This window comes from Palaemon carinicauda, chromosome 31 (assembly GCF_036898095.1).
Source record: "Palaemon carinicauda isolate YSFRI2023 chromosome 31, ASM3689809v2, whole genome shotgun sequence".
Classification (NCBI taxonomy): domain Eukaryota; kingdom Metazoa; phylum Arthropoda; class Malacostraca; order Decapoda; family Palaemonidae; genus Palaemon; species Palaemon carinicauda.
The window spans coordinates 10897216-10920512 of record NC_090755.1 but is presented as its reverse complement, the minus strand read 5'-3'; the positions used below and the strand labels follow the sequence as shown (position 1 = coordinate 10920512).

At 46.0% G+C, this 23297-nt stretch overlaps 1 protein-coding gene across 1 annotated transcript in view; it reads right to left on the bottom strand.

The window, feature by feature from the left end:
- The window catches only part of LOC137624274 (tigger transposable element-derived protein 1-like), a 104430-nt gene that overhangs the window by 33964 nt on the left and 47169 nt on the right, over positions 1 to 23297 (bottom strand). Inside the window, exon 2 of the mRNA XM_068354811.1 lies at positions 9569 to 9745. Within this exon, the coding sequence (XP_068210912.1) occupies positions 9569 to 9745 (177 nt within the window). The remainder of the gene's footprint in view (positions 1 to 9568; positions 9746 to 23297) is intronic.

The following is a 23297-nucleotide window of genomic DNA, read 5'->3' as shown; positions in this document are numbered from 1 at the left end:
CCCTTAGGTCTAGAGAGACCATCCAGTCTTCCTTTCTGACCGCTGCTAGGACTGACTTTGTGGTCTCCATGGTAAACTTCGTCTTTGTGACAAAGACATTCAGAGCACTGACGTCTAGCACCGGTCTCCAACCTCCTGTCTTCTTTGATACTAGGAAGAGACGGTTGTAAAACCCCGGTGATTGAAGGTCCGAGACTTTGACCACCGCTCCCTTCTCTAGCAAAAGAGACACTTCCAGTTTCAGGGCTTGTCTCTTTTCTTCCTCTCTGTACCTGGGAGAGAGATCGATGGGGGACGTCGCTAGAGGGGGTTTGCGTACAAAAGGGATTTTGTACCCCTCTCTGAGCAACCTCACAGACTGTTGATCTGCGCCTCTCTTCTCCCAGGCTTGCCAGAAGTTCTTGAGTCTGGCACCTACTGCTGTCTGAAGTTGCGGGCAGTCAGACTCTGCCCTTAGAAGACTTGGATCCTTTTCTCTTCCCTCTCTTCCCTTCGGCACGAGCACCTCCCCTGCTGGAGGCTCTGCCACGAAAGGGCGGGATAAACCGAGACGCTGGAGTGTCTATCCTAGGTCTAGCAGACAATGCAGGCAAAGGGGGAGCTTTGCGAGCCGAGGACGCAACTAGATCGTGGGTGTCCTTCTGCACTAAAGACAAGGCAATTTCCTTAACCAAGACTTCAGGAAACAGGCACTTGGACAAGGGCGCAAAGAGAAGCTCAGATCTTTGGCATGGCGTCACTCCAGCAGACAGGAAAGAGTATAGAGACTCTCGTTTCTTCAGGACTCCGGACGTGAATGAAGCGGCAAGTTCGTTGGACCCATCACGGACGGCCTTGTCCATGCAGGACATAATGAGTAAGGAAACATCCTTATCAGCAGAAGAGATTTTCCTACTCAGGGCTCCTAAACACCAGTCTAGGAAGTTAAAGACTTCGAACGCCCTAAATATACCTTTAAGAAGGTGGTCCAGGTCCGAGGGTGACCAACAAATCTTCGAGCGTCTCATGGCAAGGCGGCGGGGAGAGTCTACAAGACTTGAGAAGTCGCCCTGGGCAGAGGCAGGAACTCCCAAGCCGAGAACTTCTCCCGTGGCATACCAGACGCTCGATCTAGAAGAGAGTTTAGATGGGGGGAAGGCAAATGCTGTCTTCCCTAAACTCCTCTTGGTCTCTAACCAATCGCCTAACAGCCGTAAAGCTCTCTTGGATAAGCGAGAGAGAACAAGTTTAGTAAAGGCAGGCATGGTAGTAGGAACGCCTAAGACAAACTCTGACGGCGGCGAACGAGGAGCCACAGAAATAAAGTGGTCAGGGAACAACTCTTTAAACACAGCCATGACTTTTCTAAAGTCCAAAGATGGTTGAACTGCTTTAGGCTCATCAAGTTCTGAAGGTTGATCCTCAGGATGTGGTTCAGCAACATCCTCATCTGACAGTTCCTCATCCGATAACTGATGAGAAAACGGCAAAGGTGTGGGCAACGTTTGACTCGCAGAGTCCGGTCGCACTGGTGCATACGTGACGGAGCCGGACGCAGCGTCCTGGAACTGCTGAACAGTCTGGGAACTGTCAACAACCACAGGTGCGCGAGGACGCACAGCGTCCACCCGAGACTGTTTAGACCGTCTGGGTTGTGCAGTCAACACCATACCGGGTTGTGGAGGTTGACGCACCGCGTCAAAACAAGTCAACTCTGATGGTTGATGAACGTCCTGAACGTCACCAATCACATCAGTGCGTTGCCTAACGTCAAGGTGCGGCTGGAAATCCACACTGGGTCGCATCGGTGGAGGTACTACCCCAACTGGTTGACGCGAGAAAACTACCTCAACGTCAACAGGACGCACAACAGACCGCTTGGATGGTTGATGGCCAGTAGGTTCAACGGAAACCTTCTCCGCATTGTAGTCCTCCATCAAGGACGCAAGCTTGGACTGCATGTCTTGCAGTAACACCCATTTAGGGTCTACGGAAGCAGGTGCGGTAACAGACGGGGGTGAGCGACTGAGACGGCACAACTTTGCCTCTCTTAGGCGGCGAGCAGTCATCAGATGATGGCAACGGGTCCGAACTGTCCCAGTGGCTACAACCGGGACGTTGGACTTGTCCTGAAGGGACCGACTTACGCTTTAAAGGTCTGGAGACCTTGGTCCAAGGTTTCTTACGAGAAACACCTTCGGACGACGAGGTAAAAATGGGCTCTCTCGTCTTACGTTGGTAGGGGCGATCTTGGAGAGATACGCCTGATACCATAGAGGGAACGTCTGTTCGCTGATCAAGGCCTCTCGAACCCATGAGTCGTACGACATTGCTTCTCCCCTGGGCTTGGGAGCTTGCAAGAGGTCCCGGACTAGGTGGACGACAGGCACGAACAGACGAACCCTCGAGCGCAACACTGTTCACAACACTTTGAGAAACACTAGGCACTTTAACACTTTCCGCCGTGGCACTTTGGCACTTTAGTTCCTTTACGTCCGCCATGAGTTGATTACGGTCACTTGCTAAGGCCTCAACTCTCTCCCCCAAGGCATGAATAGCACGCATCATGTCTTGCATCGACGGTTCCTGAGTGCTAGGAGGGGGGTTAGGAACAACCACTACAGGGGAAGGATTAGGTTCAGGGGCATGTGGAGAGGAAAAATCTACCGACCTAGAAGAACTTCTCCTTACCCTATCTCTCTCTAGTCTGCGTGTATATTTATCAAATTCGATAAAATCGAATTCCGAAAGGCCCACGCATTCCTCACACCGATCTTCCAATTGACAGGTTTTACCCCGACAATTGGAACAAACAGTGTGAGGGTCGAGAGAAGCCTTTGGAAGACGCCTATGACAGTCCCTAGCATTACATTTTCTGAACTTGGGAACTTGTGAAGGGTCAGCCATTTTGAATTAGTCAAGGGAAAATTCCAAAAAACGATCTAAGTCATCAACAATTAATCCGATCCAAAAAAGAGTTCAAGGATTTATTTGAAGAAAAACACCTGTACTGCGAAAGCTCAAACCAAATTAAAGTACTTCACCAAATATGATGGGAAAAACTCCAGGTTCAACAGCGAGTAAAGTACGTCTTGTCGACACGTCGACAAAGAAGAAATTGAGTCTTTGTTTACATCGAGAGTGGTATCTGGCCGACAGTTGGCGCTGATGGGCACACCCGCAACCTGTATAGCGATCGCTGGCGAGTTTTTACTGTATGTGTCTGTCGAGCAACAGAGTTGCAGCTATTATATATTCACCGGCTAAGTTAAATATTCAAAAATTATATTTTCAATTTAAAATAAATTTTTGAATATACTTACCCGGTGAATATACAGTATATATAGCTTATGTCTCCGACGGTCGACAGATTCCAAAAACTTGCGAGCGATCGCCATGAAGGCTGCCGGGTGTGCCCACCAGCGCCGACTATTGGCCAGATACCGCATATACTGTACTTCTCAACCAATTCAGTTCTTCTCAGTCTGTAGGGTCTCTATCGGGGAGGAAGGGAGGGCCTTTAATTATATATATTCACTGGGTAAGTATATTCAAAAATTTATTCTAAATTGAAAATATCATTTTTAAATATTAAACTTAGCCGGTGAATATATATATAGCTGATTCACACCTATGGTGGTGGGTAGAGACCAGTATTAAACCAATAAAGGCGTATATGCTCAAGAGTTTTTGACAAATATTCAAAAAACAAACCTAAGTATAGGTACCTGATAAGGAAGCTGACTCTGATGAATACTCTGACTCATTAGTCCGCTATCCTTATGAAGCCCAGCGATCCTCTCAGGATGCTGAAAGACTTCTAGGAGCTGTTATAATCAGGGTGAACACCCCTACAATAGGACCTCATCAATACCCTTAATCTGGGCGCTCTCAAGAAACAATATTTTGACCACCCACCAAATCAAAAGATTGCGAAAGACTTCTTAGTCTCCCGTACAACCTAAAACAAGATTAAAAATTTCAAGAGAAGATTAAAAGGATATTGGGATTAAGGGAATGTAGTGGTAGAACCTTCACCCACTACTGCACTCGCTGCTACGAATGGTCCCAACGTGTAGCAGTCCTCATAAAGAGTCTGGACATCTTTCAAGTAATATGAAGCGAACACCTACTTGCTTCTCCAAAAGGTCGCGTCCATAATACTTCTAGGGGATCTATTTTGTTTAAATGCTACTGAAGTTGCTACCGCTCTAACTTCATGAGCCTTAACTTTAAGCAAATTACGATCCTTCCCACTTAAATGAGAGTGTGCCTCTGTAATCAATAGTCTAATAAAATAAGAAAACGCATTCTTCGACATAGGAAAAGAGGGCTTTTTAACGGAGCACCATAAAACCTCTGAAAAACCTCGCAGCGGTTTAGTTCTAGATAAATAAAATTTAAGAGCTCTAACGGGGCACAGCACTCTTTCAACTTCATTCCCAACAATCTCAGATAGACTGGGAAGTTCAAACGATTTAGGCCATGGACGAGACGGAAGTTCATTTTTGGCCAAAAAACCAAGCTGAAGAGAGCATACTGCTTAATTAGCGGAGAAGCCGATATTCTTGCTAAAAGCATGTATCTCACTAACCCTTTTCGCAGAAGCCAAGCTCACCAAGAAAAGTGTCTTGAGGGTAAGATCCTTCAGGGAGGTCAAATTTAACGGTTCAAACCTGTCTGACATAAGGAACTGCAGGACCACGTCCAAGTTCCAAGCAGGAGTAGAAATATGACGCTCCTTGGAAGTCTCGAAAGACTTAAGAAGGTCTTGATGATATTTGTTATTAGATAGATCCAAATTTCTATGCCTGAAAACAGAAGCTAACATGCTTCTGTAGCCTTTAATGGTGGATGCAGAGAGGGAGCGACCGTTTCTCAGATAAGGCAGAAAATTCACAATCTGCACTACAGAGGTACTGGAAGAGGAAATAGAGGAGGACTTGCACCAGTCTCTAAATACCTCCCATTTAGATTGATAAATCCTGATGGTAGAGGATCTTCTAGCCCTCGCGATCACTCTAGCTGCCTCCTTCGAAAACCCTCGAGCCCTAGAGAGTCTTTCGATAGTCTGAAGGCAGTTAGACGAAGCGCGGAGAGGCTTTGATGAAATCTCTTTACGTGAGGCTGACGCAGGAAATCCATCCGCAACTGTAGACGTCTTGGAATGTCTACTAGCCATAGAAGTACCTCTGAGAACCACTCTCTCGCGGGCCAGAGGGGAGCAACCAACGTCAACCTGGTCCCTTCGTGAGAAGCGAACTTCTGAAGAACCTTGTCTAGGATCTTGAATGGTGGGAAGGCATAGATGTCTAGGTGAGACCAGTCCAGCAGGAAAGCGTCTATGTGGGCTGCCTCTGGATCTGGAACTGGAGAGCAGTAAGTCGAGAGCCTCTTTGTCAGTGAAGTAGCAAAAAGATCTATGGTGGGTTGACCCCATGTCATTCATAGCTTCTCGCACACAGTCTTGTGCAACGTCCACTCCATGGAGATGACTTGTCCTCTTCTGCTGAGGCAGTCCGCTAAGACATTCATTTCTCCTTGCACGAATCTCGTCAAAAAAGAGATGTTTCTTGCCTTAAATGGAGTTTCTTCTGATCCCTGGGCCAAAGACCCGAGCATTCCAGACTGTCCAGTGGCGCTCCCCAACCCAAATCCGATGCATCTGAATACAACACATGGTTTGGGTTCTTGATCGCAAGCGAAAGACCTTCTCGAAGTCTGACGTTACTCTCTAAGCCCTTCTCCTTGTTCCAATGGTTTAGGTGAAATTGGAGAAGGCAAAGGTTGAGTCTCCCCAGAGAGATAAACTGCTCCAGCGAAGAAAGAGTTCCCACGAGGCTCGTTCAAACTCTTACAGAGCAACTATTTTCTCTTGCAAGTGACAGACTTTTAACAGAGCTTGTTCCATTCTTGTGGGAGACGAAAAGACCCGAAAAATTCGACACTGTATCTCCATCCCCAAATAAAGAATAGTCTGGGATGGAGTAAGTTACGACTTCTCTACGTTCACTATGAGACCTAGCTCCTTGGTTAGGTCCATGTCCATTGAAGGTTTTCCAGACAGTGATTTAATGACGACGCCCTGATTAGCCAGTCGTCAAAATAAAGGGAGGCTCTGATCCCTGAAAAATGTAGAAAGCTTGCTACATTTTGCATGAGCCTTATAAAAACAAGAGGAGCAGGACTGAGGCCGAAGCACAGTGCTCGAAATTGGTACACTACTTTCCCGTCCACAAACCTCAGATATTGTTGAAAGTTTGGATGAATTGGGATGTGGAAGTATGCATCCTGAAGATCGAGAAAGACCATCCATTCGCCTTCCCTTACTGCTGCCAAGACAGATTTGGAAGTCCTCATGGTGAACTTTGTCTTGACAATGAACACATTGAGTGCACTTACATCTTAAGTACTCCTGCAATGAACGTGGCTGCCAGTTCATTGGAGCCATCCCTTATGGCCTTGTTCATGCATGACATAATTTGTACAGCAATACATTGTCCGCTGGAGAGACCTTCTTACTTAAGGCTCCCAGGGACCAATCCAAAAAATTAAAAACTTCAAACGCTCGAAAAAACTCCTTTCAGGAGATGGTCTAGCTCTGAAGAAGACCATAAAATCTTGGAGCGTCTCATGGCTAGACGAGGAGGAGAGTCCACTAGGCTTAAGAAGTCTCCCTGGGCAGAGGCAGGTACTCCCAAGCCGAGAACTTCTCCTGTGTCACACCAGACGCTCGAGCAAAGAAGCTAATTTAGAAGGAGGAAAAGCAAAAGCAGACTTTCCTAAACTTCTCCTGGATTCCAACCAGTCTCCCAGTAAGCGCATGGCTCTCTTGGAAGAACGAGAGAGAACTGACTTCGTATATGTAGGAGTCGAAGAAAGTCATGCCAAGAGTAAACTCAGACGGCGGAGAACGTGGAGCAGCCGTTACATAATGAGTAGGACAAAATTTCCCTAAAGAAATTCATAATTTTTTTTTTTTTTTTTTTTTTTAAGGGATTGATGGACAACCCTAGGTTCCTCCTCTTCTGAATGAATCCCCCAATGGTACATTAGTTGAAAGGGGGTCATCAACTTCATCTTCAGAAGGCACATCATCTGATAAATCTAAAGTCTTGCGAGAAGGAGATTTATATTCAGAATGACGTGAAGGAAAAGCCTGACAGGCTACATCAACTTGTACATGAACAGAAGTTAAAGTTGGAGGGTCGATGTCATGTTGTGACTGCAGAGAATGTTATTCTACTACACGTCGTGACTGAAGTGACTGACGTTCAAACGTCACGCAGTAACAGCGGTGACAGCTGTTCGATGCTATATCGTGACTACGGTGACTGACCCTCGATGTCACGTCATGTCTACGGTGTCTACTGCTCAACGTCACGTCGTGTCTGTGGTGTCTGCAGCTCAACGTCCCATTGTGACTGCAGTGGCCGACGTTCAAAGTCTCGGCGGAACTGCAGTGACTGCTGATCAAAGTTATGACTCGACTTAACTGACTGTCGATCAAAGTTAAATCGAGATTTATGCTCCGCATCTCGTTTAACAGCAAAGCTGACACTAGGGATAACATCAGCGTGACGTAACAAATCTCGTTTAGAAGGTTGAAGACGTGAATCACGTATCCCAGAACCGTGACGTACAACAAGCAAAGGATCCTTTCGCACAGGAACAGGATCGTAAGCTTTCATTTAAGAAGAAAGCTTTAACAGCATATCTTGCAAAACACTTAACTTTGGATCAACCGCACTTGGAATAGATCGTGACGTCTGAAACGTCTGTACATGAACGTCATCGCTATGAACGGGACTCTCATGATGACTACAGCTAGGACGTTGAACTTGTTCTGAAGGAACTAATTAACGTTTCAACCGTCTTGAAACCTTACGCCAAGGATTTTTAAGAAACGAATCATCGGAAGACGAGGAAAACTTCGTCTCTCCTGTCTTATGGTAAGGACGTGCTTGAAGAGCAACGTCTGATACCTTGAGGGAACGTCTGTTCGTTGGTTTACACCTCTCACTCCCTTAGGTCCTACGACATTCCTTCTCCCTGGGGTAGGGGAGCCTGAAAGAGGTCTCGGACTAGGCAAGTGACAAGCACGAACAAACGAACCCTCCGCAACACTGAACATGTTTTTCGCACTTTCTTCACTGACATTGCATTTTTTAATAATTTCACATTAGACATGAATAAAGCTGATTTCTACCTGAAGCACGCAATTCTCCCTTAAATCAAAAGGTTAGAATTGCGAAATATGTCGTATAATGTAAGCTCATTTGTACAAAATGAAACACACATGCAAAAATTAATAAACAAATACATATATATAGAATGAAACGGAAATATATAAAGTTAAAAAGATCAGTGACTTGGGAGGAGACTAAAACTAAATCACTACGGACTACGTTTTCAATCTCTCACCGTACAGTTCCTTGGGATGAGAATAAAAACTAGAACGTTTTATCCTCTCTCTCTTTCTCCCCGTACAGAGACTTGGGACGAGAGTAAAAATCTGAATCGAGAAGAACAACGTTACTCACTCCCAAACTCCTTGTACAGAGACTTGGGACGAGAATAAAGATTTGGATCGTTCTCTTGCCACTCACAAGAGAATGGCTCACTCACTCTTCGTCAAGAAAAGGTTATTTAACTAAAGGGAAATACTAAAAGGACTAAGAAATTGAAAATTAACATGTTCCTTTAAATTAGTATTTAAAAAACTTCAGTTTGTGAGAAGAATGAACAAAACGTCAAAATCGATTTACTCTTTCTGCAAAGTGAAACCGTGATTCTCTCTTTCTCTATCGTAACGATAGAGTGCAAACTGCGTAGCATAAATAAACCAAACGTTAGTTCATCTTTGAAAACAGCACAAAGACTATTCAAAGAATAAATTTCTTAAAATATTTTCTAAAAATATTCATCTCATCAATCTAAACAAATATAAAAGTTGAATGGGCTCAACGTTGTTTAACTTCGTTTTCCAAGTCAGTACCGCCTACAAAGAATAGGCATAGGTCGCTTATAAACAAAAAAATAAAATTTATCTCGGTGTTTAGTATAAATGGAAAGCGAATCGAAGAGGCCTAATACAGGCAGGTGAGATATAGAATATATAGAGGTAAATCTATAAATATCAACAATAATTTATAAAGTGATAAAATAATTACTAAAAGCCTTTAACACTTCCGTACACTGAGGGAAGGGTCGGCCATTATGAAAATTTCAAAGAAAATCCAAAAGAAAGTTCAACAACAATAATCAAAAAAGGGTTTCAAGAGTTTTATCGAAGATAACCAACACAGCGAAAGCAATAAAACCATGAACTAGTACTTCACCAATCGGTAGAAACTTGAGGTTAAGCGCGAGCGGAACCAATGCTGTCACTACCACCGACAGAGAAGAACTGAATCGGTTGAGAAGTATATGCGGTATCTGGCCGATAGTCGGCGCTGGTGGGCACACCCGGCAGCCTTCATGGCAATCGCTCGCGAGTTTTTTTAATCTGTCGACCGTCGGAGACGTAAGCTATATATATATTCACCGGCTAAGTTTAATATTTAAAAACATGTAATACTATACTTGCAATCTGATCTGAAATAGTCATGGTTCTCCCATTCCTCTCCGCATAATGACTCCTCTTGGGGTTCAACTGGCTCTTCTTTTATGGTTATGAACTCCTCACACTCGAGTTTCTCCACCGAGTTGCCCAAACCCTTCGTAACACTTTTGTCATGTCGATTCTTCGCAATTTCCTCTTGAGCTGTAGGAACAAAATATATGTCATCATCCTGGCTATTGGGAGGATTACATTTAGTTTATATTTCAAATTTACTTTTATTCAATTACTGGTTTTGTATTACAATGAATGTATGAATAAACACAATAAAAAATGTTATTTTTATTAGTAAAATAAATTTTTGAATATACTTACCCGATAATCATGTAGCTGTCAACTCCGTTGCCCGACAGAATTCTATGGAGGGATAAGCCAGCTATCACAATACTAGAAGGGGGTGTACTTACCAGCGCCACCTGTGGCCAGGTACTCAAGTACTTCTTGTTGACACCTCCTCAATTATTCCTCGGTCCACTGGTTCTCTATGGGGAGGAAGGGAGGGTCGATTAAATCATGATTATCGGGTAAGTATATTCAAAAATTTATTTTACTAATAAAAATAACATTTTTCAATATTAAACTTACCCGATAATCATGTAGCTGATTCACACCCAGGGGGGTGGGTGAAAACCAGTGTACAAGATTAAAGGATAGCTAAGTATCCCATATTTCATATAACAGTTATCTCAAATAACAATGAAATAATAAGTACCTGGTAAGGAAGTCGAATTGAACCGTTACTCTGCCTCTTTTTTAAGTTCGTCTTCCTTACTGAGCGCAGCGTTCCTCTTGGAGGCTGAATCAACCCAAAGGTGCCAAAGTATATGGGGTTGCAACCCCTACTAAAGGACCTCTACAAAACCTCTAACCCAGGCGCTTCTCAAGAATGAATAGACCACCCGCCAAATCAAAAGGATGCGGAAGGCTTCTTAGCCTACCGTAACAACCATAAAAACAACAATAAAAGCATTCAAGAGAAAGGTTAAAAAAGGTTATGGGATTAAGGGAATGTAGTGGCTGAGCCCTCACCTACTACTGCACTCGCTGCTACGAATGGTCCCAGGGTGTAGCAGTTCTCGTAAAGAGACTGGACATCTTTCAGATAAAATGATGCAAACACTGACTTGCTCCTCCAATAGGTTGCATCCATTATGCTCTGCAGAGAACGGTTTTTATTAAAGGCCATCGAAGTAGCTACGGCTCTTACTTCGTGGGTCCTTACCTTCAGCAATGCAAGGTCTTCCTCCTTTAAGTGAGAGTGGGCTTCTCTAATCAGAAGCCTTATATAATATGAAACCCCATTCTTGGACATGGGCCTCGAAGGTTTCTTGATGGCACACAATAAGGCTTCTGACTGTCCTCGAAGAGGTTTAGACCTCTTAAGATAAAATTTGAGAGCTCTGACAGGGCAAAGAACTCTCTCTAGTTCGTTACCTACCATGTTGGAGAGGCTAGGTATTTCAAACGATCTAGGCCAAGGACGTGAAGGAAGTTCGTTCTTTGCTAGGAATCCAAGCTGAAAAGAACATGTTGCAGATTCGGTCGTGAAACCAATGTTCTTGCTGAAGGCATGAACCTCACTGACTCTCTTAGCTGTTGCAAGGCAGACGAGAAAGAGAGTCTTGAGGGTAAGGTCCTTGAAGGAAGCTGACTGGAGAGGTTCGAACCTAGGTGACATAAGGAACCTTAAGACTACGTCTAGGTTCCAGCCTGGAGTGGATAGACGACGCTCTTTAGACGTCTCAAAAGACTTAAGAATGTCTTGAAGGTCCTTGTTGGAAGAAAGGTCCAAACCTCTGTGGCGGAGAACTGAAGCCAACATACTCCTATACCCTTTAATCGTAGGGGCTGAAAGGGATCTCTCATTCCTAAGATGTAGAAGGAAGTCAGCTATTTGGGTCACAGAGGTATTGGTAGAGGATATTGAATTGGCTCTACACCAGCTTCGGAAGACCTCCCACTTAGACTGGTAGACTCTACGAGTGGAAACCCTTCTCGCTCTGGCAATCGCACTGGCTGCCTCCTTCGAAAAGCCTCTAGCTCTAGCGAATCTTTCGACAGTCTGAAGGCAGTCAGCCGAAGAGCGTGGAGGTTTGGGTGCAACCTGTCTACGTGAGGTTGACGTAGAAGGTCCACTCTTAGAGGTAGAGTCCTGGGGATGTCGACTAGCCATTGAAGTACCTCTGTGAACCATTCTCTTGCAGGCCAAAGGGGAGCAACCAGCGTCAGCCGTGTCCCTTCGTGCGAGAGGAATTTCTGCAGAACTTTGTTTATTATCTTGAACGGTGGGAATGCGTACAGGTCGAGATGGGACCAGTTCAGTAGAAAAGCATCCACATGAACTGCTGCAGGGTCTGGAACAGGGGAACAGTACAGCGGAAGTCTCTTGGTTATGGAGGTGGCAAACAGATCTATGTTAGGTTGACCCCACAAGGTCCAAAGTCTGTTGCACACACTCTTGTGGAGGGTCCATTCCGTGGGAATGACCTGATTCCTTCTGCTTAGGCGATCTGCTGAGACGTTCATATCGCCCTGAATGAACCTCGTGACCAGAGTGAGGTTTAGACCTCTTGACCAAATGAGGAGGTCCCTTGCGATCTCGTATAGGCTCCTCGAATGGGTCCCTCCTTGCTTGGAGATGTAAGCCAAGGCTGTGGTATTGTCTGAGTTCACCTCCACCACTTTGCCTAGCAGGAGGGACTTGAAGTTCAACAGGGCTAAATGAACTGCTAGTAGCTCCTTGCAGTTGATGTGGAGTAATCCCTGTTCTTCGTTCCACGTTCCCGAGCATTCCCGTCCGTTCAAGGTCGCACCCCAGCCCGAGTCCGATGCATCTGAGAAGAGATGAAGATTGGGGGTCTGAATAGCCAACGATAGACCCTCCCTGAGAAGGAGGTTGTGCTTCCACCACAGGAGAGTGGTCTTCATCTCTTGGGTGATTGGGATAGAGACTGCTTCGAGAGTCGAACCCTTGTCCCAATGAGCTGCAAGATGGAATTGAAGAGGGCGGAGGTGGAGTCTCCCTAGCTCGACGAACAGGGCCAGTGATGAAAGGGTCCCTGTGAGACTCATCCACTGTCTCACCGAGCAACTGCTCCTCTTCAGCATGCTCATGATGCACTCTAGGGCTTGGCTTATCCTGGGGGCCGAAGGAAAAGCCCGAAAATCCTGACTCCGAATCTCCATTACCAGGTACACAATGGATTGGGAGGGAATGAGTTGAGACTTTTCTATGTTGACTAATAGACCCAGTTCTCTGATTAAGTCTAAAGTCCAATTGAGATTCTCCAGACAGCGACGACTCGTGGAGGCTCTCAACAGCCAGTCGTCTAAGTAGATGGAGGCTCTGATGTCCGATAAGTGTAGGAATTTTGCTATATTCCTCATCAGATGAGTAAAGACCATAGGAGCTGTGCTTAGGCCAAAACACAGGGCTTGGAATTGGTAGACAACCTTTCCGAAAACGAATCTCAGGAAAGGTTGGGAGTCTGGATGAATAGGAACGTGAAAGTAGGCATCTTTCAAGTCCAACGAGACCATCCAGTCCTCCTGCCTGACCGCTGCTAAGACCGACTTCGTCGTCTCCATCGTGAACGTCTGCTTGGTGACATACGCGTTGAGCGCGCTGACGTCCAGCACCGATCTCCAACCTCCTGTCTTCTTGGCCACAAGAAAGAGACGGTTGTAGAAGCCCGGGGATTGATGGTCCCGGACTATAACCACTGCCTTCTTCTGCACAGGTAGCGACACCTCCTGGTGCAATGCTAGCCTCTTGTCCTCTTCTTTGTAGTTGGGAGAGAGGTTGATGGGCGATGTAGTCAGAGGTGGTTTGAGGCAGAATGGAATCCTGTAACCGTTCCTCAGCCAACTGACAGACTGGGCGTCTGCACCTCTCTTCTCCCAGGCTCGCCAGAAGATCTTGAGTCTGGCTCCTACTGCTGTCTGGAGATGCGGAGAGTCAGTTTTTACCTTTAGATGTCCTGGAGCCTTTCCTGGACTTGCTCCTGTAAGAGTCTGGACGGGAGCTTCCTCGGCTGGGGGCTCTACCACGAAAGGGCGGTATGAACCTCGTAGCAGGGGTATCAGCCACTGGTGAGCGATAAGTCTTGGGGACTGAGGTAGTAACCTTAGACTTACGAGCCGATGAGGCTACAAGATCGTGTGTGTCCTTTTGTATCAGGGCAGCAGACAAGTCCTTAACCAGCTCTTCAGGGAAGAGGAACTTCGAGAGCGGAGCAAAAAGGAGTTGTGACCTTTGGCAAGGTGTAATGCTGGAGGAAAGGAAGGTACACAGCTGTTCCCTTTTCTTCAAAACCCCTGATACAAACATCGACGCAAGCTCACCAGATCCATCCCTAATGGCCTTATCCATGCAGGACATTAATAGCATGGCAGAATCCTTGTCCGCAGGAGAGGTCTTCTTGCTGAGGGCCCCCAGGCACCAGTCAAGAAAGTTGAACATCTCAAATGCTCTAAACAGTCCTTTCAGTAAGTGATCAAGGTCTGAGAAGGTCCAGCAAACCTTAGAGCGCCTCATTGCAGTTCTCCGAGGCGAGTCCACCAGACTTGAGAAGTCAGCCTGGGCAGAGGCAGGTACTCCCAAGCCTGGTGCTTCTCCTGTGGCATACCAAACGCTCGCTTTCGAAGTGAGCTTAGTCGGCGGGAACATGAAAGAAGTTTTGCCAAGGTGTTGCTTAGACTGCAGCCACTCCCCTAAGATCCTTAATGCTCTCTTAGAGGACCTAGCTAGGACTAGCTTAGTATAGGAGGACTTAGCTTGTTGTATGCCCAGCGAAAACTCAGATGGCGGAGAGCGGGGAATAGCAGAGACAAAGTGGTCTGGGTAAACCTCCCTAAGCAGAACCAAGACCTTACGAAAGTCAATAGACTATGGAGAAGGCTTGGATTCATCCACGTCTGACGAGGGATCCAGGTGTGCCTCCTCATCATCAGACGCCTCATCACCAGAGTGTAGCGAAGATATCGGACAAGAATGCTGAACAGCAGAGTCAGAACGAGTAGGAACAATAGTAGTGGTTTCCTCTTCAAGTAACTGTTGAGGGAGAACCTGAGGCTCAGACTGCAAAGGCTGAATAACAGACGAAGCAGAAGGAAGGCGCAAGGGTGGAGGAGGCTGACTCCTAGCATGAGTGGTTGAACCCAAGGATTGCGCTAGCTGAGCGGTTGGTGGAAGCAGAGTAGCAAGTTCCTGTTCCTGTGGTGTGAGCGGAGCGTGATGAGGTTGAGGCTGCGCAGAACAAGGTAAATGTCTCGCAAGCTGAGGCTCCTGAGGCGCAAGGCCAAGGTGTAGTGGAGCTTGCCTTGTGGATGGTTGAGCTCGCTGCAGCGAGAGCTGAGGAGACTGACTCATGGACGGGAGAGGTTGTTGTACCTCAGCCAAGAGTTGCACCACTGGTGGAGCAGCAAAGGGAGGCGGAGGAAGAGAGGTATAATCCTCCTGATCCCATAGCAAAGGTTGCCTTAAAGAAGGCGGAGGCTGAACACCACTGGGAACAGCAAACTCAGACCGTGGCTCAACATCGTACGCCTGGCAGGTGGTACTGCGATCAGGCGGAGCAAGCGCAGGCGGAGCGAGCGCAGGCGGAGCGAGCGCAGGCGGAGCGAGCGCAGGCGGAGGGAGTGTAGGCGGAGGCGGAGGTGCAACACTCTCAGCCCGACACTCACGCATCAAGTCCGAAAGCTGTGCTTGCATGGACTGTAGTAGAGTCCACTTAGGGTCGGCAGAAACTACAGTAGGCTGAGGTAAAGCCTTAACAGTCGAGCTCTGTTGTGGCAGAACCTTACTCCTCTTGGGCGGAGTGCAGTCGACAGATGACTGCGGCGAGTCAGAGCTGAGCCAATGACTGCAACCTGGCTGAGCACTCGCGGACTGGACTCTGCGTTTAAGTGGTCTCGAGACCTGAGACCAACGTTTCTTCCCTGACAGATGATCAGCGGACGAGAAAAAGACGGGCTCAATCGTCTGCGGGTGGGAGTGACGGTCTTTGGAAGACACGCCCGCAACCACCGAGGATACTTCTGTGCGCCTAACAAGGCCTGCCGAACCCTTATGCCCTTCGACATTGCTTCTCCCCTGGGCTTGGGAGCTTGCAAGAGGTCCCGGACTGGGAGGACGACTGGCTCGCACAGAAGTATCCTCACGCACCACACTGGCACTGACACTAGCACTTGGCACTGCACTGACACTAGCACTCGTCACAGCACTGGCACTAACTCCACCCACTGCACTCTTGACCTTAAGTTCCTTGACTTCGGCCATCAGAGACTTATGGTCACTTACCACTGACTCTACTTTATCGCCTAAGGCCTGAATAGCACGCAAAACAACAGACATATCAGGCGGAGGGCAAACAGTAGGTTCGGGGGTAGCCACTACAGGGGTAGGAAAAGGTAGGGGATCATGAGGTGAGGAAAACAGTGAAGAGTGAGAAGAACTCCTCCTAACTCTACCTCTCTCTAACTTAGATGAATATTTTAAAAGACGGACAAATTCCAGTTCCGAAAGTCCGGCGCATTCCTCACATCGATTTTCTAACTGACAGGGCCTGTCCCTACAGTCAGAACAAGCGGTGTGAGGATCTACCGAGGCCTTCGGAATACGCCTATTGCAAGACCTACATCGTCTATGGGAGGGGGCTTGCGAAATGTCAGACATCTTGAATCCAAAGAGTTAGCCAAAGGGGTTTCCAAAATCAAGCAAAAGATCGTTAACCGTTAATCAGGACTATATAAAAGCTATCTAGCTAATATAAGAAGGTTTCCAGTAATGCGACAGCCGAAATCTGAGAGAATACTTCACCAATTAGCCGTGAACAAACTCGAAGATCATAAGCGTATCCCAGAACGTCTTGCCGGAAGCACGACAGAGGAATAATTGAGGAGGTGTCAACAAGAAGTACTTGAGTACCTGGCCACAGGTGGCGCTGGTAAGTACACCCCCTTCTAGTATTGTGATAGCTGGCGTATCCCTCCATAGAATTCTGTCGGGCAACGGAGTTGACAGCTACATGATTATCGGGTAAGTTTAATATTGAAAATAAAATTGTATACTGAATTATTATTATTACTATCTAAGCTTCAACAATAATTAGAAAAGCTGGATGCTTTAAAACCAAGGACTCCAAAAGACCGAATGAATTTGAATGAAGAGTTGAAACCTAGTTGCCACCTCACTATGGAAGCATCCATACTCAAACCCAAGGTTGACTGCATGGATACAGGCACTTTTGTTAGTCCCAAAAGAATTTTGCTGAGCACCAGCTATCTCATTCCATACAACAGTAGTACGTAAGAAATGCTGATGAAGATCTACAGTCAACTTTGTTCTAGGCTGTGCACGTGACTGAACAAGATGTGATCGTGTTGTGGTGTGAGGGTAATGACAGAGATGTGCTCAACTCATGACTTGAAAGATCGGGGTTACTGCTCGATGGAGTTTGCCATTCATGCGTAGGACAGCCTTCTTCCTTTACTATGTGAGAAAAAGAGGTCAAGGAACATTAGGATATCAAGGAAGAAGAGGTGGATGAAGATCATCATCACTTCATTAGTCGAGTGGCAGGTTCATCACTTCAAAAGATCCCAATGAAGGGAGGATTCCTTAGGGTTGCTACAAGTTCCATAATAATTATACTGCATCTCAGATTTGTGGAAAATTTGTAAAAGTAGAGACATAGTGCAGAACAGGATGGAGGAGGCATTAACAGAGAATTACCTTCAGAAGAGAATGAAAATTCTTCTTTGCTTTTTATAAAAGTCGAATTTTTTCCACCATCCATCGGACCAAGGACAGAAATCCTAATATATCTCATGGATGAACACTCTTGACCTCTATAAGAAACTCACAAAGTAAGAGGATCAACACGGATTACAGATGATTCAATACATCATAAATTTTTATGAAAACAATTTGCATTTATTTTTAACTATACAAATCTGAGTCCTTTAACAGGAGACTTATCCTGAGGAGGGAAGAAGTCTCTATAACCAAGCTGGCTGGTTTAAAATCCTGGGATGCCCGAACACCAGTGAGAAAACGCTGATTCCTATCTCCCTTCTACCCAACTGGGAAAAGATTACCAGGTGATAGGTTAGATTCCTGTTCTTACATAGGTGGTCAGTGATGAGCATATCCTAGAAGGATATGAAGTCTGAAAAGTGTTGTCAATTAAAAGGAGTATGGGAGAGATACTTCAATACAGTATATCATCATCATCATTACCATCATCATCTCCTCCTAGGCCTATTGACGGAAAGGGCCTCGATTAGATTTTGCCAGTCGTCTCCATCTTGAGCTTTTAAATCAATACTTCTTCACTCATCATCTACTTCATGCTTCATAGTCCTCAGCCATGTAGGCCTGAGTCTTCCAACTCTGCTAGTGCCTTGTGGAGCCCAGTTGAAATTTGGTGAACTAATCTCTCTTGAGGAGTGCAAAGAGCATGCCCAAACCATCTCCATCTACCCCTCACCATGATCTCATCCACATATGGCACTCGAGTAACCTCTCATAGTTTCATTTCTAATTCTGTCCTGCCATTTAACGCCCAATATTCTTCGGAGGGCTTTGTTCTCAAACCTACAAAATCTGTTGGATATTGTTTCATTTTCATACCATGACTCATGTCTATACAGTAACACTGATTTCACTAAACTGATGTACTGTATAGCCAGTTTTTTATATGTAATTTCAGGCATTTTGATTTCCAAATTTTACCTAACCAAGCCATTGTTTAATTTGCTTTTTTCCGACTCTGGATTGTTAAGATATACTGTACTGCCTAGCACGGAACTTCATGTAGGAAAACTTCTTGGTATGGAAGCTCACCTGCATCGATGTCTGATCCAGAGAATAACGACACGACTGATGCACCCCATGGAAGGGGAAAGAAAAGAAGGGCTAGTGTTGTCTGGTGTTTCCTCCAGACTCCAATACTTGGCTCACTGACAGGTTCTTCTTGAAGACTAGCACAAAACCAACTTTGGGAGTGCGAGTCTGAGCAGGTTCTTCCCAGTTCCTCAATTGAAGGAGGATATGCTCTCCTAATAGTTTCTTGAAGCCAGGTAACGATGTAGAGGCCACCTAGGACAAAAAGCAAACCATCTGGGACATGGAAGACTCAAACCTGGCATTGTGAAAGGAAGGGTTCTGAGTTTTCGTGACAAACTGAGACATGACGGAAAAGGAGATATTCTTCCATCCTTCATTATTACTAGTGACATAGGCAAGGATGGAGAGTGTCTAGAGTGTCAGATCCCTATATGATGCTTGCCTATAAAGTTAGTAGGAAGACCTCTTGAAGGACCGGAGAACTCGGGGTGACACAAGTTTTCCTAGGAGGACAAGACCTACACATTTTTGTCTAAAAACTAACTCAAGGCTCAGTGATAGTCTTTTGCTGCGGAGCTTCTTCCTCTATTTACCACACATATCACTAACTAGAGTAATAGAGGGTTCCTCTCTGCCCTACCCCTCCAACTCCTCTTTGCCTGAAGACGGAGATGGTGCCTCAATCTCCATCTTCGGCAGTTTCTCAGTCCTAAGTTTTTCTCTGCTCCTCCACATCAATATCATTGACCTCCAGCCCTGAGGACTTGCACAGCGATACGATATCTTGCACAATGGGTACAGCCCTAAAGATTTACAAGGCCTTTTCTGTCACAGCTTCAGGCCATAATTTCCACGCAGAAGAGTTCATGGACCATTAGATACTTCTCAAGCTTTTTCAATGAGACTGGTACAGTGAAGGACTTAAAAATTAGTCTGCCAGAATCTCTGAGAGTTAACATTGTGTCAGAGGTCACTTCCAAGTACCTCAGGAATGGTGCTCTGGTGTAGAATCTCTTGAAATTAATAACCAGCTGGTCCATAGGTAGTAAATAAGTCGTGTTGAGGGGGAAAAGAACTTCATCGCGATAAAGGTAAACTCCGGCGGCAACTCCTCCTCCAAGCCTGAAGGGTGAGAAGAAGACCTGTACAAGATAAGAAAAGCCTTCAGAGGCAGTTGTCCTGTAAATATTTCTTCCTACATGGACCAAGAACTTCATTGATCCATTCAATAAAGGAATGTCTTGTTACCCAGGCCTTGCTATTGGCCCTCCACAATACATTATACTTATTTTTCATCACGCTATTTTCTTTTTAAATCATTTGATTTTTTAATTGGTGGATCACCAGAGGCTCTAGTTTTGAATCCAAATGGTTAGTATGTCCTCACCAACCTTGTGCCCTGCCAATAACTTCTCTTGAGTGATAAGAGTTCTCTCTGGCAGTTTCTTCCAAGAGACCGGTCTCATCACAATTAAACACAATCCTCAGGCTTTATTTAGTCCCTAAACTACCCGAAAAATTTGTCAACAGCATCTCTAGTTGCAATGACTGCTTTCCCATGCATCACACTGCATATGCCACTTCTTTTCTTAAAAGTCGTCACCCATCCATGAATGGCTTTAAACACTTTGCTAGTATGAGTTGTTGTTCCAACAGGTATTTGGTAACAGTTTTGCCTCCCAACTTTTTCATTTATCCAATTAAACAACAATTATCTTACTCTGTAATCTTTGTATTGTCACAGCTTTCACTCCTTTGGCAACATTGGCTTCTTTGATGGCAACTTTATTTTATACCATGGAAGAGATTGTTGTTTTTGATGCACCATATTTCAAGGCCAAGATCAACACTGTGATGCCACTCTCATATTCTGCTATCAACTCTGTTTTCCGGGACTATCGTGGGCCCAGCTATTCTAATTTTTGGCTGTCTCTTACAACATACTTCCTTAGGACCCATGGTGATATATTTACATTTACATAAACATACACCTGAAGAAATTTTGAGCTAATTGTTTAGCATAGACCAAAGACGGTTCAACCAAGGCCAATAGAATACTATGAGAACAGGTCAACCCACCACTCATTACTGATGCACATGGGCAAGGTTAGACCCCAATAGCATAGAAGTAGTAATGTCATTGTCAGGAACACCTATACTTGTTTTTCTTTTTCTGTCAGTCCAGTTTCTATAGCTCATTACCCGTCTCTTTGAGGGCCACATATTTCTGTCTGTCTGTCTTGACAAACATCAAGAGTTACACTAGGCTTTGTACACATATCATTCCATTTCCTGTCCCAATTTTTCCATGCTAAATGTGACATCGTAAAATGTTCCCGGTCTTAGAACTGTTGTACATAAATTTGAGTACAGGATTTGGACCCTGAGGTCATTCAGTCCTATAAGAGGAATAAATGAAGGATGTGGCAGAGTTAGATGATAGAAATAAATCAAGTAGAAGGCACATGAGGAGTTGTAGGGATGCTACAAAGACCCTCAGAGCCTTTGTAATCTATTGGGAGTGACCGGGTGTAAAATTTCATAAGTTATGACTAAAAAACAACAAATTTGAAGATAATTTGTATTTTTCCTAACCATACAAACCTTACCTATTTACATTGGGTTTATCTTTTAGCGTAGCTGAAATGGCGAGCCATTAGAATTTAACGAGGGTGTATTACCCCCGCGCTAGTTAGCAGGGGGGTAGGGGAGTGGTAGCTAGCTACCCCTCCCCCCTCACACACCGGTGAATTGCTTCACTTTCACTTAGAGGTAGGACTTGTCTTGGGGGACAGGGCTGGCGGGCAAATATATGTAAATAGCTAAGGTTTGTATGGTTAGGAAAAATACAAATTATCTTCAAATTTGTCATTTGTTCCGTAACCGAAATACAAACAATGCTATTTACATTGGGTGACTTACCCCTTAGGAAGGGTGGAAAGTCCCCAGCCATACTGGCTTTGGCTTTACCCAGGGACTCAGAATCCGAGTGAGTCGCACTCAAGAAAAGGAGTCCCTGCACCTCACAAGTTCCTTGCTCCGCAGGGAACCGTGTGGCCTACATAAGTTTGTGTGTGAAGGAAGAAGTGGGACCCGTCCTAGGCAGTTGACCTGGAGTTCCAGAAGGAACTCTGGGTTAGGACGTTCCCAATACCACCTCGTCAGGGTATGGGGGACGCGACAGTATTGACTCAATACTCGGAACACAAGGAAGCATGGTTTACCTGCAGAGGTTTGAGGTCAGCTATGCAGAGACCAGGATGCTGCTTCCCCGTAGAGGGGATGATGAAGAAAGAAGTAAGGGCCAGACATACTTCTTTCGTTCATGCAGACTAAAACCTGATAACAATGCCCTCAACCTTCTGCTACCTGTCCAAAAAGGAGCCTGAGGTTAGACCAGCTGTTGTGTAGCCACCACAGAGCGATAGAGACGGGCTGCGAAGGTCATTAGACGCTTCTAGACTCCAGCTTGTAGCACCTGCGTCACAGAGTAGTATTACTCGAAGGCGAGGGACGTTGCGATGTATCCGACATCGTGCTGTAGGGCGACGTGACGGGGGAAGGTCTGGATTCAGGTCGAGATGAATGTCCTTGAGTCCGAGCTGAAGAGGTATACTGGTGACTCTCCCCCTTGTCCTTCTTGTGCTCCCAACCCGGCTGCACGTGAGGACAAACTGCAGCTGTTCCCAAAGATAACCCCTCAATACCTTTACTGTCAAGAAGGAGAAGGTTTTGGGTCATCTGATACAGAATGGTGACTCGAAATCTTGAAGGAATTGGACCGAAGGGCCGGGACCCCAAGATTCTGAGTCTAGCCAACAACTCAGGAGCAAACCTGAATGTTGCCTTCCTCCATTCCTTAGAAAGGGCGGAGTCGTACGAGACCAAGAAGATTGCTTACACACTGGCCGCGGCCAGAGTGAGCAGGAGCCCCAAGACGGAATACGATCAGAGGCCTGACGTAAAGGGTCTTGAGAAGATCTCTTAAGGGACTAAAAAGTCCGAACCATGCTCCATGTTGGAGGTCTCGCTCCGACTAGGGCAGGGACATTCGCAGCTTCGCATGAGCGAGGAAAGGTCCAGCGGGAAGGAAAAAGTTATTCCTTTCAGCCTGAAGGTCAGGGAAAGGCTGAGCGACAGGCTTCATTGCCGAGAGCGGAAAGGAGTTTCCTCCCGCCGAAAAGCAATAAGTTCGTTATTGCTGGAGAAGAGGCCTCAAGGGAAGAGGTATATCTCTCACGACACAGAAGACTCTCCACTTCGCCTGGTAGACCCCTGCGGATGACTATCGCAGATGACGCGATCTCCGCCCCGCGACTGTAGCGGGTTGTCTCTTCTTGAGGAGGAGGCGTAGTGTCTCCAGGCATGAAGCCGAAGCGACGCCCCGGCTCGTGAAAGATGTTGCAGTGTGGTTGTTTGAGTAGCCTGTGCCGTGGGAGAAGCTCTCCCGGGAGTTCCGTCAGGGGAAGCAGAGGGTCCGAAAACCGTTCTGCGTATAGTCCCAGTGGAGCTCTCAGGGCCATTGAAAGGTTGACAGACAACCTGGTCTTGTTGAGACCCATTCTCAACAGACAACAAAGGAGGGAAGACGCAGGCGTCGATGTTGTCCCACCATCACCGGAATGCATCTTGCCAAAGAGTCTTGGGATCTGAGACTGGGGGGAAGAACAGCGGAGGCTTGAGGTTCCAAGCTGTCGCGATCAGGTCCCCCAGGCCAGGACTTGCTGGTTACTAAAGGGCAAAGACCCCCAGGTACAATCTCTCACGAGGCTCTGCTCAGATAGTCGGAGAGAACATTCCTCTGCCCGGAATGAGCGAGCCGATGGTGGTATTGAGAGGATCTCA